This window comes from Symphodus melops (assembly GCF_947650265.1).
Source record: "Symphodus melops genome assembly, chromosome: 17".
In the NCBI taxonomy this organism is placed as follows: domain Eukaryota; kingdom Metazoa; phylum Chordata; class Actinopteri; order Labriformes; family Labridae; genus Symphodus; species Symphodus melops.
In genome coordinates this window covers 16,902,148-16,915,083 of record NC_136707.1, presented here as the reverse complement: position 1 = coordinate 16,915,083, position 12,936 = coordinate 16,902,148, and the positions used below count along the sequence as shown (strand labels likewise).

Genomic DNA, 12,936 nt, shown 5'->3' with positions numbered 1-12,936 from the left:
AGAAAGTGCAACACTTCATCAAGTTATAGGACCACATGCCTTTTAGAGGCCCATTGATTACTCGAAACATACCTAATAAATGCATAGACCTAACTCATGAATAGTTTATTGCGTGAAACATATAAAGAATCAAAAACCTGATCAGAACAGACGTGGTAACGTTACACATCCAGTGAGGCTTTAGAGAAACTTTCTGAAACAAAGAAACACATACAGGAATCACAATATTGCATGAATGTTTGTTTTTCCCGCGGGATCACTACAAAAGCCCTTATAACGTGTTCATTAGTTTGAGAAAAAGTAATTATTATTATTATTATTAATTATTGATGTTTCTAAAGGCTACGTGTTATTAAATCTCTTATAGGGGCATACATGGCATCCTAAAGCAGGATTTAATTACGCTTTAAACTGAGTCGCTTAAGGAACTACAACTCCCATATTCTAAATCGGCCTAGTGTCCCATTTAGGTAGTCGTAACGGGCTTATGTAGCCGTCTGTGCCGATGTGTCCCGACGCGTCCCTCCTCTCTGAGCGTTGAGGTGATTGAAGTTAATCGAACGGCTTTAGAGCTGCCCTTTTCTATATCTTCTGTCAAGGAGGACGCACTGCTCGCTCTAAAGGTAGGTGGATTTAGTTTGAAGTACATTTACAGGCTTCTAAGTCTTGACTATGATTTTGTGAACCGCAGAGATTGAGTGTCTGCAATACTCACAGTGACCATTCCATCATCAGGGTTGTCGTTCAATTTCAGCTCTACTTGCTCTTGACAGGCGATAAATATTTAATTAAAACATGTATCTTTCTGAGACTTTGAACATCTGATGCATTAGTGCAGACTGTATTGTCTAGTGTATAATTTATGTGGAACCAAATGATGGCAATAAAGAATTAGCCAACAGACTGCTCTGAAATATTTCACTTTTAATAGCAGCCCCACATCTCTTCCCCCAAGTAAAGTCCATTCATTTATAAGACAGGTTGCAGTGTGTATGTGAGCTACATTGATAACAATACGTTTTATTTTTAAAGGTCTCATTTTTAAAGGAGCCCAAATATTTGTACAGATAGAAATTAAATGCAAGCTCTCAAAATTCAAATTAATTTAAATTTAACAATTTCAAATAGCAAAATTCAGCTCCAACAGTTTAAGTCAGGTTAAAACAGACCCTCATTTGTATCTAGATAATAACCTTTTACTAAGACTTGTCCTTGCAGAATTGTCAAGATTTGTCTTTAAATTCAAACTACAGTCATGGTGCAGACTTTAACTCAAGTTGTACTTTCATTTCATACCCTAAGTAAAAAAAAAAAAAAAAACACTTGGAAAGGATAATAAGTAGATGGAAGTCATAAATTCAACATCATACTCTATTATTCTCTGTGCATTGAATCTGTCACTTTATAAGACAAGATATTTTATTTATGTAGTAAATGTGTTCATCAATAATGTTCACCCATACACTGTTAGATGTTCATTAGTTAATACAGCCAATCAAATCCTTTTTATCAATGTACATTACACCACTCACCCATCAGGGTAAGACTTGTTTTACAAAACATTAAATACCTCAACATATGAAATGCATGAATCACCATTGCAATAATACCTGATAAGTATGGGCCTCCATTGAACAAAGCATTCAGCTTGTTGTTGTTGTCAGCCACTCCACATTCCAAGATACTTAAATCAGATTAGAGACAAAAAAAATCTTTGAACAAATCCTGATCAGGCCTCAGCTGTGGCTCACACGGTTTAGTTCGTCGCTTGATTGTGGAGATTTGATTTCTCTGAATGTTTCTGTCCAAAGCAGAAAAACTAATCATTGAATCATGTCCTTGTTTGAATCATGTGTTCACTTGAATACCAGCAGGTTTTAAACAACAAAGAAGCACCGGCGTCCACTGAAAAAACTGTGTTTTTACAATTACATGACACTATAATCCAATGCAATCCAATCAGGATCTGATTTTACACTGCACAACAGAAAAAATATAACAATACTAAATATGTATGAATAGCTTCACCAAAAAAAAACCTACACTTAAACAAGTAATGAATTGATTTTAAATATTTTTTATTTCTATTATTTATTGTAATTTTCTTTTATACTCTCCTGCTCACAGCATCTTAACTTAGCTCTCCTGGTCCTCCTGAGTCTTGAGGTCAGAGGTCACAGCACCATGGGAACCAGGAGGGTGCTAGTAACCGGCTGCTCCTCTGGCATTGGCTTGGCTGTAGCTGCACGGCTGGCCAAGGATGAGCTAAGACGATTTAAAGGTCAGTCATTGGCTCCAATCAATCAAAACCAGAGTAGATGATAGAAGTCAGAGCTAATGGCAGATGTGGTGTGTTCATTGTTTTTTGTTTTTTTTCTGAGACAGTGGTTGCCACAATGAGGGACCTCAATAAACGGGGGCCCTTGGAAAAAGCAGCAGGAGATTCTCTCAACAAAACGCTGGAAATCAAACAGTTAGATGCCTGTTGTGAAGCCTCCATCAGAGAGTGTGTCAACAGCCTGCCAGACAGAAGAGTGGATGTTCTTGGTCTGTCACCTCTCATTCACGTAATAAACAGTTCATACCCAATCTCAGGCATACAGTAACCTGTGGCACTCTGATGTTACAGTGAACAATGCTGGTGTTGGCATGATCGGACCTCTGGAGTGCCAAAGTATCTCTGCCATGAAGGATGTCTTTGATACAAACTTCTTTGGCCTGGCACGGCTGGTGAAGGAGTTGCTGCCGGACATGAAGCGCAGGCAGAGCGGCCATATTGTGGTGATGAGCAGCGTTATGGGAATTCAGGGTGTGTTTGTTTGAGTCAGTAATATCACCAGAGCAGCAACTGAACAGACAGTTGTTAACAGGTTGTCCTCCTTTTTGCACACAGGGCTTCTGTTCAATGATGTCTACTCTGCCTCCAAATTTGCTGTTGAAGGATTTTGTGAAAGTCTGGCAGTACAAGCGCTGAAGTTTAACATCAAGTAATTGCATTTATTGACAAAATAAATGCTGTGAATAGTCCAGCTTCACACCACAAACACGGGTCAGATTTGTTGACTTTAATGGCTGTGTTCTGTCTTTTGGTATTTTCTATTTCTCTCCTACAAGGACCACTCTTGTGGAACCTGGCCCTGTGGTGACAGAGTTTGAAAGGAAAGTGTACGAGGATGCTGAAATGATGGATCTATCAGGCACAGATGAGGAGACCGCAAAAATGTTCCGTGAAGTTTACTTGCCGTACTCTAAGAAGATCTTTGCCTCACTGGGCCAGACCCCTGAGGAAGTGGCTGAGGCAAGTGGTGAAGGTTATGTTTACATTTCATTTCAGAATCTTACAACTTTAATAGAAAATTTGATTTTTTTCTTTTCTTAAACAGCAAACACTTAAGGTGATTACAGCCAAGGAGCCTCCTTTGCGGCAACAGACTAACCGTCTCTACATGCCCTTGACCGCTCTGAAACATGCAGACCCGACTGGTCGACTGTCTCTGGACACCTTCTATAAGATGACCTTTAATCATGACAGAGTGTTCAATGTTTCCCTGGGACTGCTGCGCATGCTACAGAGGAGAGCAAAAAAGTTATGAGGATTTCACTGTCAAGTTTCACAGACTATAAATGTTGTTCTTAAAGGGGACATATTGTGAAAAAACCCACTTATACAGTGTTTTTGAACATTCATTTGAGTGTCTATCGACCCACAAAATGTGAAATAAACCCATCCAGTCCTTTGTTTTTGGTCTGCCTTAGTCGTACAATGCAGAAAAAAAATGCTCTGTTTCAAAATTTCTCAACTTGTGACATCACAAGTTGGATTCTGTTAAAAAAAACCCAACCCTTTCCTCCCTTGGAATTTCCACTCCTTGACTCCATCCCCAGACTAAAACAAGACTTTTGGACCGCTACAAAGGAGTGATGTCTATTGGGAAAACTCAGAGGTTCTCATTGCATTTAAAGAGACACACACCAAAACGGAGCGTTCTAAGAGAGCTGGTTTCTACAGGCTCAAAAACTTCCTCTGGTGCTTGATTCATGTTATATTTGGACCAAACCACAGCACAGATGTTCCACAGGGGATTGTTTGAAAAGGTGGATAATTAAGTCCTCTTTAAGGAGATAGGGATTTCACTGTAGCTGCAGCTATTGGCACATATTTGAGATATAATGTTGGACAGACATTTGGCTCTGAGCAGCAAAGAACTTGGCACAGGATCTGCAAAATACAGGGAAATCAAAAATTAGTGTTGATTCCTCTTCGTATGTAAATATGCACATGATATTTATGAACTACCTTTGCAATCACGTCACCTCTTTTTTTTAAAAATACTTTCTATCATGATGTGCAGCTGTTCTTTTCAAATAGCAGCAGCAAATGTTTAAACCTAGAATTCTTTGGAAAGATGGGCAAGAAAATAGATTAATTGTGGGACTTTTACATCCACCAAATGAAATGTTATTATTGCATGAGTAAAGTCGGCTAGAATAGAATAGTAACATACTGTGTATGATTTCAAGTATTTACAGATAGGCTCTTAGGCATACTTATTTAAACTTATTTAATTTGTCTGAAAAGGAAATTTATTTTAAAAAAAAGACAAGCAACAATAAGGGTTTATTGAAATAAAATTGACTTTTTTTGTAAATGAAAATATGATTATGAGTTGTGTTGAAACGTTGAATGTAGGGATGTACTCAGACCCTTTCTTGCCCAATAAAATGCTGAATATTTTGATTTTAAATAAATCATCCTCATTCTTTGAAATATACATGCCATTGTACCATTCTGCGTTCTGCATGCTCCCTTTTCCACCACTTACCCTCTTTGGACCTGTGGTCATGTGGGATGGATTCACTCACACACATAAACACACACACACACACGGACACACACAAACACACACGTTCCTTTAAACACATAAAGCCCCCAAAAAACCTCCACTTCAGAGTGAGAACTATGACTCATTGTTATCCATATTAGGATACCTGCTCACAGTGGTATTATCATGTTTTGAGTCTGTGTTAATTATTCTTTGTGCTAGATTTGCTAAGTAATAGCAAGAATCTGTGTGTAAATGCATATGAGCACTACTGCCTTCATGATTCTCTTGGTGCTCGTGTTGATGGCTGATTTGCTGATTGACAATGGTTAGACGCTGATGGCATTTAAAAAATAAATCAGTTCTTATTCACACAGAGGAGTGAATATGTTTGAAGTTTTAGGCTATCTTAACCTGTTTAATATTATAGCTCATTATTGGCTAGACATGGACACAATACTATGAACACCTAACAGTCTAATGAAATAATCCAGACGCTAATACAACTCATGTAGACAACATTTATGTTGTCGACTTTCCATTTATAACTTTTGAGGCTAAAAACTTAGTTGGCATGCAGATAGACGGCATCGGAGAATATAAAGAAGTCAAATACACTATCACCAGAAGCTCTTATTTCAAAAATCACATTTTTATTGTGAAACAAGAGAGTTACAAAACAGTATTTGTTGTAGGGCTGCAGTTTTTGGACAGAACAAATAACAAAACAACAAACGTGTTGAATAATTCATTTAAGTTAACTACCTTTTCAGCTTATTGAAATGGTTATGTTTATTAGGACCTGAATCAATGAGCATCTTTCTTTAAAAGATGGCGAATCATTGAACACAAGGACACAAAAATGTAGTTCCCTACAGCTTTTATTATATGTAACTTATTTTACAAATGTTTGACTGTAGAAAGAAAAACTGTAGAAAGATGTATGTACAATGAATTTGAACTACTTTTAAACAAGTATAGAAATTATTATTGATAGAAAATGTCTATGACTGTTCTAAACACACATAAGACCAATCAAATATCAGTCACAGTCTCAGCTTCAAAGAATGCTAAATGAAGTACGTTTTATTTTTGTCCTTTTTAGTACATAACAATCATAATAGAAACATAAGACTTTTCAAGCAAAGAACTAACCAGAACAAATATATTTACAAACACAAGTTGGGAGTTTAAAATGTACAAAACACTTAGTGCGACCTGGCAGGGAAATTGAAAGCAACATTATATATAGAAATAACAACAAACAAAAAGGCAGTTTTTCTTGTAAAAAAAAATGTGAACTGGATCGTGAACAACATGTTTCCCAGGTCTGACAAAACAAGCTATATCTATGGTGAACAAGATCAAACAATAAATGACAAATGAAATCAGTCTTTCACACAGCCATGGGCAGTGTTAGGTAACCACAAAGTAGTAAGTAGAAGTGATGCCCTGTTCATGATGCCTCAAGATTAAAATGCAAAATTAACTTTCTGAAAATTCCACTATTTTCAATAAACGTTATGAAATGTCTTTAGTATGTTAAAGAGAGGATGACCTCCATCCTACATACTCAAGTGGTGGTGATAAAGTGTAGGTCAGACCGAGTTGGATAACTGAGTGTCATCGCAGAAGTTTGTCAAAAAGTTGAAGGGTACCACACTACATGGTAGTGTTGTTTCCTTCATTCTCTTCAAACAATCATCTTAAGATACAACTCTTTGGCCCCTGGACTGGAAGCTGCTGTCGATGCAGAGGAAACGGTCCTACTGCATGCCATAAAACACCTCCCTGAGGAGTAACAGGGCAAAAGCAGTCACAGTCCTGCAGCTCCAAACTCAGCCTGACCACCACTCCACCAGAGACAACATGAGTGTGAACAAAACCTAAACTGTCACAGATAATCCAAGACTTTTTCCATTTAATCCAGAAAAGGGCATGATGCAGACTTGAGAAAGGAAACTTCGACCTGTGTGCATCTGCCTCTGCTTTGTGCACGGATGTTGTTGAAATGCACATCTTCACACAAGACAAAAATGGAGGAATGCAGTGAAGGGTGATATAAAATAGCAGCTGATAAGCATAGCTTAATACATCTGGATCGATGTTTAAAAAAAAAAAAAAAAAAAAAGGTATCCATGGTTTGCACAAATATACAGAGTATAAAACAAATAGGAAAAAAACATAAGTAAAAGGGCAGTGAAAAGGCTGTTTTTTAGGCAAAATATTAATCTGCTGGAAACAGTTACTTAAAGTGGATGAGAACAAGGTTCAAAACAGGCAGTATCAGTGCTGAGAGCACATCTGGTAACGGTCCAGTAGAGTCGATGAGAAAGTTTGAAATGAGCGCATTACAGTGACAACTCTGTTGACATTTGTTTTTTTGAAAGGCCATATGAAAAATGCTGCCAACATATAAATAATTAATCTTATTTAAACTACTTTTCACTCACACCTGCCCTTTGAGGCTGGTCAATTGAAGTGCTTCAGAGACACTCATCTACATTCTTATGCATAATACTCATATGGAAAGTAATCTGTTACCACAATTCATCAAATCAAAATATTTTACTACTGCTGAGCACTCCTTTATATAAATATTTGCCATAACCAGTTTATCATCCTTGACAGTTTTTGTTTGCCTTGATAAATATCAGAGGAGGAATTCCACTTTCTGTTTGTTCACTTTTCTGAAGAATGAATTATATTGCTTTACAATCACTTAACATACGGGTTAAATAAAACAAGTTGGTGGTCCATACAAGACAGGAAGGGTTGGAATATTACGTAACAAGCTATAAGACAGAAACAGGGTGAAAACATCTACAGAAGCAGGTAAAACAATAAATAAAAATAAATGTATTCCCTTCAACATTTAACATTTTTTTTAAATCTACTTTTTAAACGTTTGTTAGTTTTAAAGAGAGCCTCCCGAAGTCTTTGAAATGAAAGACTTGGTTTTCTTCATATACTTTTTTTATAATAAAAAACAAGTCCATCTGTGACAGAATTACTTCATTAAATTGTCTGCTGTTTTCAGACAACACACATTTCCCTTTACTGTTTTTCTCTGCAATAATCACTAGCAGACGGTCCTCATGATCAACTTAGTCAATCCAAATCCAATGAAAATCTTGGAAACAGGCTGACACATAAACAGAGACAGGCCCAAGAGCATGTCCGCAAATTCTTTTACCCCAGGTCCCTTTTCAAGCAGGGCCCATAAGATCTTCATGCAAACACCTGCATCTTGCCATTGGCCTCTGGGATTTGAGTAATTTGGGTCTGGGCAGGACCAGCAACTGCTGGGCTTGGCGTGGAATCTGACCAATCAGAGACGCAGTGAGGGGAAGGGCTGGACCAAGGCTCAGGGGACTCCGGAGATGGGGTCAAGTAAGGGTGCTCACTGGGCAAATGGAGGTAATGCTTAGGCGTGGCATCTAGTGCGGATGAGTAGCTGTGCTGGGAGGGAGGGGTTGGGTAATCCTCTGTTCCTGTCGTGCTACCACTCGGTTGAGGAGGGAGAGCCTGAGTGGACTGGGCTGCAGATGTAGCTGCCTGTGTTGGCTGAGCAGGAGGCTGGGGCTGAGAGGGTTGCGGTGGCATCTGCTGCTGTTGCTGGAAGAAGGGTGGTGGGGGCTGGGAGGTCTGGGGAGTGGGTGGCGTGGAGGTGCCCATGCGGGCCATGGTCTGCTGGCTGGTCATGGAGTGGTTTATAAGCTGCTGATGCTGCTGCTGCTGCTGTTGCTGTTTCTGCTGCTCGGCAATCGAGGGAAGCTTCACAGGGCTGATGGTGGGTGTGGAGGTTATAGGAGTGGGCTGCAGCATGGCATTACGGAAGATCTGCTGCTGGTGCAGAAGCATGTTCTGTTGCTGCATGGCTGGGCTCTGTGGATGCATGCCTGCCTGGCTACTCTGCACAAGATTCACAACTTGCTGACCACACTGTGAGGAAGTGGGCATCCGGCTGTGCCAATCAAAAGGCACGCTGACAGGACTGACCAGGCCCATGTTGAGCCCCATCTGGCCTGTACTCAGCACATAGCCATGGTTGACATCTGAAGCCATGGAGACACGACCCTGCAAGGACATTCCTCCCGCTCCAAGGTCATTCAGTTGTGCTAGAGACACAGCAAAGGGGCCTCCTCCTTCCAGCATGCTACTATGTACCATCGGGGTGTTTGGGACTGACATGGAAGAGTGAAAGAGACCTGGTGACGGCATTGCCACAGGGGATGTTGGGTTTGTCATGTAGCCAGCATTGCTAGCTCCCCCATGGGGTGAGTCCAGAGAGTCAACTGGGGACAACGTAACTGAGCTCTCCAGCAAGGCACTCTGCATGTCCAAGGTCAGCTTCTTATTGCGGGCCTTGACTGACTCCTTCAGACTGGCAGCATGTTGGCCTCCAAGACTAGAACCCTTGGCCCCAGGCCGACGGTTCTTCTTGCCCTGTGGGGTGTTCTTCAAACTGGGTAGGAAGGCACTGGGAGGGCACATGAGTGGAGACAGAGTGTGCCCCCCAGTGAGGTGGTGTCCAGGCCCTCCATGGCCCTGGGGGCTCCTTACTGTGTTGTACTCATCAAGAAGCTGCACAATGTCATGATGCATTCGCTCCTGGGCAATATCCCTTGGCAACCTGTCCATATGGTCTGTGATCTCTCTGTTTGCAAAGTGAGCCAGCAGCACCCTCACCGCCTCACAGCTGCCCTCACGGGCCGCGAGGAACAGAGGGGTCTCCTCCTGCAAAACGAACAAACAGAGGCTGTGTTAGGGACCGGTACACCTGCTACACTGATACAAATGTTTGATCACAAATGCTCAAGTGGATGTCATACCTTGAGATCTTGCATATCTTTGTTTGCACCATTTTTCAGCAGGGCAATAGTGGCATCCACATTGTTTACGGCAGCAGCCCAGTGCAAGGCAGATTTACCTAAAAAAAAAAAGGACAAAAATAATGAGATTACAAATCTATGTTTTAGTTCCACTTTAGCATGAATCAGGAACACCTGCAACAGGGCAACAGCTGAATAAGTTCACACACTTACCCAATTCATCAACTGCGTTGACATCAGCATGACAAGTGATGAGTTCTTCTACCATGCCCTCAACTGCCAGCCGTGCTGCCAGGATCAATGCAGTGGAGCCGTCATACATACGGGAGTCCAGATCTGTAGCTCGGTTTCTAATCAGAATCTGAAGGATGGAAAGGTCGGGTTTTACATTTTGACTAACACATGCTCAGAAAATGTTATAAATTGTCAATTTCTTTCCACTGAAGGACATTTAACAATATATGATGATTTTTGTTTACCTGGAAGACACCCTGTGCATCAGCCGCCACTGCAGCATGTAGTGGTGATCGTCCTGTGTTGTCCTGAGCATTAGCATCTGCCCCAGCATCCAATAGCCTTTTAGCGGCATCTGCACGAGCATAGCGGGCGGCCAGGTGAAGCGCTGTCTCACCTGTGCGGTCTGTTTGGGCAGCAAGGGACGCTCCCTGGTAGATTAGGTCAGAAATGATGTTGGCTGAACATTCCTCGCTTTCCTCCTCTTCTGTTATCTCAGGCTCTAAGCCGCCTCCGCAGAACGATGCCAGCATCAGTGGTGTAAAACCATCTGGTAGGAATTGAAAACAGACATTTATTAGTTGATGTCTGATTAAGTGCACAATGTAATATACACGACAAAGAAAGTTAATCAAAATGCACATTTTAACCATATTTAAAAAAAATCATCCAACCTGGGCCTCTGACGTTGACATCCATGCAGTCGCTTTCAAACTCTCCCTGAGGTGGCGTCAGGGCCATGGTGGGAGGCACACGAATGTCTGCAGCAGCAAGGTGATGCTGCGTCCACTGTCTGCTGTCCACTGCGTCTTCACTGTCTGAGAGCATACTGGGCTCCTCGACCTGAAGTCAAAGAACCACAGAACTTAACATCCTCTTCTACTTGAAATCAAGAAATGTGCACACACTCTGGTGTTTGTTTGTATTTGGAAATAATGTTTGTTAATTATTTGAAAATATTTCATATCCATATTTAATGCTCGTGTTACTGACCTTTAGCCTTTTGGCCTCAGGGCAGTCTGAATCCATCCACTGGTCACTGTGGTCTCCAAGGAGGGATTCCTCCACAGTTTTTGCCATATGTCTATTTAAAGAAGATTATGTTAAAAAAAAAAAAGAAAAAAGAAAAAAAACAACTAGCATAAAAAACTAATACATTATTCAGTTTAAATAAACAACATCAACACATTTGTAACTTACTTCATTCCAAGGGCATCCTGGCCGACAGGTTCCCTGCGGTTCTTGTTGCTACTGGGCTCCTTCTTAAGGAAAAAGCCCTCAGGGAACCATAGGGTACTGTGTTCTCTCTTTCTGCGGGCAATCAACATGCCTATCACGAGGATGACGAATACGAACACAGAAGCTATCCCAACCAACATCAGTTTGCCCCATTCCGGTAGGAAGATGTCAGGTGGTATCCTTTCACCTGTGGCGAGAAGACGACATAGTTTTCATACAGTCGACACTTGTAAAAGTGATTTGTTCAGTTTGTTCTTTAACTTTTCCCACTCACCACGGGCTTCTTTGAGGGGATAAGGGAAGCGGAGCATTTCAACAGCTGACAGGGCTCCCAGGTAGTCAGCAGCACTGTCTGCTGTAGGGAAACAGTTCTCATGGTCCTGAGAGCACAGGCGGTTGTCTATTTCCAGGTACACTATAGAGCTACAGGAACAGAAGAAAGGCAAGTGTTATGAAAAAAAAAAAAAAAAAACGTGAGGAAAGATCCTGGCTTTTATGTTTAATGGATTCTTTACTGACCCGATGACCTCCTGTTGAGGCTGCAGCTCGCGCTTGAGGCGTGCCTCTCGGCGGGTATAGGGGCGGATCATGGCTTCCCCGTTGCGGTCAAGACGGAAGCGCAGGGTTGTGTGTAGGATGGCACTTAATTTTTGCAGAAAAGCTGTGCTGGTGCGGAGAAGCTCCTCTGGAGGCAGCAGGACCACCAAAACTAATGAGCCATCAGCGAGGTCTTCTGGAACATTCTTGGCACAATCCAAGCCATCCCAGCCACACTCCTCTGAGTTACAGCCCTGATCACATAGCCCATCGGCATAGTGATCGATACAGTAGGTTTCATATATTGGACTGGAGGAGACACAAAATAGAAAGGTTAGCCGACATTTTTTCAGATTGCTGAGTTTTGTCCATTTCAATCAATCAATCAATCAATCAATCAATCTTTATTTATATAGCGTCAATTCATAACAGGCGTTATTTAAGGACGATCCTGTTGAAAGGCTAAGAGGAAACTCACTTGCAAACTTTTTCCTTGCTTTTGCAGTCAAAGTTGTCGTACAGGCAGTCATGGTTGTTGCAGGATTCATCACACTGGCTGTTGTTGAAGACACGCCAGCAGCGAGGGTCCGCACAACGGGCCCAAGGGTTAACAGCAAGAGAACAGTCGCCACCGTCCCAGCGGCAAGCGAATGTGTTGCACTCCTTGTCGCAAACCCCATCGTTGGCTTTGCTGTGACAGTCTGCGAGGGGGCATGAGGGTGTCGAGGGCTCAGAGGATCCGGTGCTCTGCTCGCACCTTTTGCCAGCCCAACCACTGGCACACTGGCAATGGAAGAACGGGAAGCTGGTCTCTTCCGTGCACAACCCTCCATTACGGCAAGGCTGGGAGGAGCAGCCTTCGTTACTGCGATGCTGACACTGGGGCCCACCGTAACCATGCAGACAGGTGCAACGCGCCCCTCTTGTGGTAAGTGCACAGCTACCTCCATTGTAGCAGGACAGCTCCCGACAGGACATGCTCCTTTCACAATTTGGCCCAGTATAACCCTAAAGAAAAACACCATTTATGCAATGTGATATCATACTTTCCAAACGCCTCCATTAAAAACTGTAAATGTCAAAATCAGGATTTGAACACAGTCATGTAAAAGTGCACTTACGAGTTGACACGTGCAGATGTATCCCATTATAGAGCTGCTGGATACAGAGCAGGCTCCTCCATTCTGACAAGGCTGAGACTCACATACACTGTACCGGCTCTGACACCTCCGACCTATAAAACACACATTGATTGTAAAGCTCGGCAG

The 12,936-nt window shown here is 41.8% G+C and overlaps 2 protein-coding genes across 2 annotated transcripts in view; one reads left to right on the top strand and one right to left on the bottom strand.

The window, feature by feature from the left end:
* Positions 1 to 512: 512 nt before the first annotated feature.
* On the top strand, positions 513 to 4,322 carry LOC306838742 (retinol dehydrogenase 8). The gene is made up of 7 exons (XM_079367088.1): positions 513 to 623; positions 2,128 to 2,281; positions 2,386 to 2,547; positions 2,630 to 2,809; positions 2,894 to 2,987; positions 3,115 to 3,298; positions 3,384 to 4,322. Exons 2-7 carry the CDS (start codon positions 2,185 to 2,187, stop codon positions 3,591 to 3,593), a joined length of 927 nt encoding a protein of 308 aa, XP_079223214.1. The 5' UTR covers positions 513 to 623; positions 2,128 to 2,184; the 3' UTR covers positions 3,594 to 4,322.
* Positions 4,323 to 5,456: 1,134 nt separating this feature from the next.
* The window catches only part of notch3 (notch receptor 3), a 28,777-nt gene continuing 21,297 nt past the window's right edge, over positions 5,457 to 12,936 (bottom strand). The window contains exons 23-33 of the mRNA XM_079366502.1: positions 12,790 to 12,902; positions 12,147 to 12,676; positions 11,651 to 11,977; positions 11,406 to 11,554; positions 11,093 to 11,318; positions 10,886 to 10,976; positions 10,567 to 10,735; positions 10,138 to 10,442; positions 9,872 to 10,019; positions 9,659 to 9,756; positions 5,457 to 9,563 (exon numbers count right to left, since the gene is read on the bottom strand). Of these exons, the coding sequence (XP_079222628.1) occupies positions 8,055 to 9,563; positions 9,659 to 9,756; positions 9,872 to 10,019; positions 10,138 to 10,442; positions 10,567 to 10,735; positions 10,886 to 10,976; positions 11,093 to 11,318; positions 11,406 to 11,554; positions 11,651 to 11,977; positions 12,147 to 12,676; positions 12,790 to 12,902 (3,665 nt within the window). The 3' untranslated portion in view covers positions 5,457 to 8,054. The remainder of the gene's footprint in view (positions 9,564 to 9,658; positions 9,757 to 9,871; positions 10,020 to 10,137; positions 10,443 to 10,566; positions 10,736 to 10,885; positions 10,977 to 11,092; positions 11,319 to 11,405; positions 11,555 to 11,650; positions 11,978 to 12,146; positions 12,677 to 12,789; positions 12,903 to 12,936) is intronic.

Bases quoted from the DNA above. Each gene is read 5' to 3' on its own strand.
- LOC306838742 (XM_079367088.1), top strand. From the start codon at position 2,185: ATGGGAACCAGGAGGGTGCTAGTAACCGGCTGCTCCTCTGGCATTGGC. The intron at 2,548-2,629 runs GTCTGTCACCTC...CTGATGTTACAG, and splicing joins CAGAAGAGTGGATGTTCTTG to TGAACAATGCTGGTGTTGGC. The intron at 2,810-2,893 runs GTGTGTTTGTTT...TTTTGCACACAG, and splicing joins CAGCGTTATGGGAATTCAGG to GGCTTCTGTTCAATGATGTC.